The sequence below is a fragment of the Myotis brandtii genome, unplaced genomic scaffold, assembly GCF_000412655.1.
Source record: "Myotis brandtii unplaced genomic scaffold, ASM41265v1 scaffold134, whole genome shotgun sequence".
NCBI classification, from domain to species: Eukaryota; Metazoa; Chordata; class Mammalia; order Chiroptera; family Vespertilionidae; genus Myotis; species Myotis brandtii.
This window is the reverse complement of record NW_005354756.1, coordinates 513,065-516,822: the sequence shown is the minus strand read 5'-3', so window position 1 is coordinate 516,822 and position 3,758 is coordinate 513,065. Positions and strand designations below refer to the sequence as shown.

Sequence of the window (3,758 nt, the reverse complement as noted above, 5' to 3'; positions counted from 1 at the left end):
GGGTGGATACTCCTTCCTGGGGGAGGGTGGTGGCCCGTCATCTGAGCTTGACTTGTTTTCAGTGAGAACAGTTCGTGGCTGTGTGGTGAGGTGGGGCTCAGGATGTGTAAAGGAGGATGTATAAAGGATGTTGCCCAGAGAGGGGAAGAGCTTGGGAAGAGGAACACTCCCTCTGCGCTTCCCTGAGGAAGGACCCGGCGCTGCTGCTCTCCTCCTGTGCACTGGATGTACATCCCCAGGCAGGTGGGTCTGGCTCTGGTATGCTATGGCCCCTTTCAGAGCGGGGTGAGCCCTGCCCAGGCATTAGAGAGAGACTGGATCCACTGGCCTGGTGCTTGGGGGAATGTGTGGGGAGAGGGAGGTGCTGATGGGTCACTGTGGAGCTTTCTCTTTAGGGCAGCTGTTGGGGAGTGTAGTCTGCTGGCCCCTTCCTTGGTTGACTCCAGTTCTGAGAATCTGCTTTGTGGATTCTGAAAATCCCTGATAGTTGGCTAGGGGACTTCAGGCACTTCCCTTCCTCTCTGGGCCTCAGTTTCCCCAGCTGTACTATGATGGGGGCAGATGAGATGGTCTTGAAGGGTCCCTCCCTCCCAGGGCGGAGGTTCCCCAGCTCTGTTTTCTTTTACACACGTCCACACTCGCTCCTTGTGCTCCCCATCCTTTCATGACCTTCCCCTCCAAGTTCTCAGCCCCTCCTTCTGCCCCAAACAGTCCCAGGATTCCCCCGTATCCATCCCATACAGAGCCAAGTGTCATTTTAGGGCCTGGAAGGGAACCAATAGTTATGGGCCGTGCACTCATTTAATTATAAAAATTCACCAAAGGAGGCATTTTATAGGTGAGAAAACTAAGGCTCAGAAAGGCTAAGTAATTTTCCCAGGGTTACTCAGCCATTAATACGTGGACCAATCTGTCCTTCCATGCTGTCCCACCTTCCATGCTGTCCCATGCTGAGTGTACCACCCTCCCTGGGGGTGTTGGTTGTGTTTCATTTTGAACCAGCATAATGCTGAAATACACATCCAAGGAGCTCTAGTGGTAGAATTTCAGGCAATAGTGACAGCAAAAAAAAAAAAAAAAAAAAAAAAAAAAGCAAGAACAGTTGGGGAAAGATAAGAAAATGTTTCTTCTACTGCAGCAGCTCCCTGAACAGTCGGGCTCTAAAACTGCTTAGGTTTCATTAACTGAAATAAGCTTTGGGAGGAGGGGTTGCCTGTGATTTATCAACGTCACAAACATTTCCTGATAGGAACCAGGAAAACAGGGAGCAATGTGGGGTCCCAGGGAGCACGGGGAACAGGCGGGGCTCACATCTCCCAGGGAGCGGGAGACGCCATGTCAATCAGGAGGAGTTGGGGCAGGGCCACCCTGCTGGAGACCGGACAAGGCCACTGTCTTCCAGCTAGACTCTGTGATTCTACAAATCTGGGGAGGTTGGTGCAGCAGAAAACCGATGAGATATACCGAAACGTTCCCAAGGTTATTCTGGAATGGGGGGAGAGGGGGTGTAAGGTTATGGGGCATATTTTTTCTTGTATTTGCATATTTTTGGGGGAGAGGGGGTGTAAGGTTATGGGGCATATTTTTTTCTTGTATTTGCATATTTTATAATGAGCCTATATTACTATTGTAATCAGGTAAAAAAGGAAAGAGAGAAAGAGAGTGTGGGGTCAGTGGTCCAGGACTCAGTCAGTGGTCAGGGTTAGAGTCAGCTCTGCTAGCTTGCGGCGTACCCCGCCTCCTCACCCCCGCTTCTTGTGAAACCAGGGAGGTGACACCGTGCAGCCTCTTCACAAAGGAGCCAGGAAGACTTTCGAGAATTGGAATATAAGAGCCTCAGGAAGTACTGAGCCCCAGGTAAATGCCAGGACTGGGTACTGCTGTTTTCATTGTGTTTTTTACATCCTATTGAATCCAAATGCCGCAATTCCCATGGTGGACCATGCAGAGGGCAGCCGGCCTCCTGAGAGTCTGACGAGAGAGCTCAGCTCCCAGGGTGTGTGGTCAGGACTCCGACTCTGGAGCCGATGGCAGGGACTTGCTAGCTAGTCTTGACGTCCACTTGCTGTGTGTCTTGGGCAAATTACTCCCCCTCTCTGAGCCTCATTTCTTCATTTGCAAAATAGGAATAATAATAACCATGCTTGTCCCATAAGGTTGTTGGGAGCAGTAAGTGATTAATATAGAGAGAGCCTGGCTGAGGGGACCACAGCTGGCCTGCTGTCTTCTTTGCGAGGTAATGTAACTTGAGTGTTTAAGAGCATGGACTCTGCCTTTCAGTTCCTGGCTCTACTGCTCACTTGCTCTGTGACATTGGGCCAGTTCCCTACCCTCTCTGTGCCTGTGTCCTCAGCTGTAACACTGAGCTAATAATAGTACTTAACTTCCATAAGGTAAGTGAGAGGCTAGGTGAGTCAATATCCAGCGTCCCACCCAGGATTCCATGCTGTTAGCTGTTATAATAATTGTATCAGACTTAATCCTCATGAATTTCCCGGCTGTGTTTATTTTATGGGTGAGAAAACAGGCTCCTGGAAGTCAAGGGCTCCAGGGTGGAAGTCTGACTTTGTCTCAGGGCCGGCAGGGTTAACGGAGTTGGGGGGGGGGGGGGGGCCAGCTCTGCCCCCAGGCGGCCATTCGTGAGCTCTCTCCCTGCGGGTCATTCCCGGGCTCTGGACTCCTTCCTTCATATCTTCCTCCTGCGGCTGTCCCGTCCTCTTTCCTGTTTTTCTATTCCCACACCATCAGCCTGAGCGATAGCAGCCTGGTCTCCGATCACTTCTCCATCTCTAGTCCCCATCCTTCACCCCTATTTTTGAATGAGCATCCCAGACTCCGGGCCTGGTTTCAAATCCCAGCTCTGCTACTTACTCGCTGTGTGGCCTCGGGGAGTTCCTTAGCCTCTCTGCAACTCAGGTTCCTCCCATGTAAACAGAGGTGATAGCAGTACCTGCCTCCAAGTGGTTTTGCCAGGGTGAAATGAAGTGGTGCATGTCAGGTTCTGAGAACACAGCCTGGCCCACAGGCAGTGCCGTGAAAGTGGTGGGTATTACCGTTGTTGTTTGTTGTTGTTGCTGTGGACACAGTAGAATTTAATAGCTGCTGTTTTCCCAATCCCAGAAAGAGATCCCAGTTCCCCCAGAGGCAGGTGTTCTGCCAGGTGCCTCAACACCGGAGCGCTTTCCACAGCCGGAACCGGTGGTCAGGGTGTGAGTTACTTCTCAACTCCTGACTCACCTTGGTTAGCCGCAGCTGGGCGGGGCATGCAGGGTGGCAATGCCAGGGTTACGGGCAGGGGATGCCCATGCCAAGCTTAGCCAGGCGGTGTCTAGTTGGACCTCCATTCTACCCCAGTCCTTCTGAAGCAGCGAGGGGAGCCTCAGGGGTGTTGGGGGGCCACCGGGCACATTCCGTGACACTGGTCCAGGCAGGCGGCTGAACATGACTCAAGTGGAAATAGTGGGGCCTGTGGGCGAGTCACGCTGCATGGTCACGGGCTCCCAAGCTGCGAGGGCAGAGTTGGCTCAGGCCGAGAGAACAGCTTTCAGAAGGTTTTTGGCTCAGCTGTGTCCAGGGTGTGAGTGGGGGAGGCAGAGAGCCAGGTAAGGGAAAATGAGGCAAGAGAAGGGTGGGAGTCAGGTGAAGGTGCTCATTAATGCCAGCCCCTGGGCAAATGTCAGTCTGTCACAGGAGGCGAGGGGATCCTGCTTCCAGGATGTGGATTCTGAGGCTGACAGGTGACCTGTGAGTGCTGGGCT

The 3,758-nt window shown here is 52.6% G+C and overlaps 1 protein-coding gene across 5 annotated transcripts in view; it reads left to right on the top strand.

Annotated features, from left to right (window-relative positions):
* Positions 1-6: 6 nt before the first annotated feature.
* The window catches only part of ACKR2 (atypical chemokine receptor 2), a 10,814-nt gene continuing 7,062 nt past the window's right edge, over positions 7-3,758 (top strand). For 2 of the 5 annotated variants that reach the window (XM_005860376.2, XM_005860374.2), the window contains exon 1: positions 1,591-3,744. Coding sequence is in view for 2 of the 5 variants with exons in the window: in XM_014534880.1 (XP_014390366.1) it covers positions 117-258 (142 nt within the window). In the remaining 3 variants the exon portion in view is untranslated. Of the gene's footprint in view, positions 259-1,590; positions 3,745-3,758 lie in introns of those variants that run through there. The other 3 variants (XM_005860373.2, XM_014534880.1, XM_005860375.2) reach the window with 3 other exon arrangements.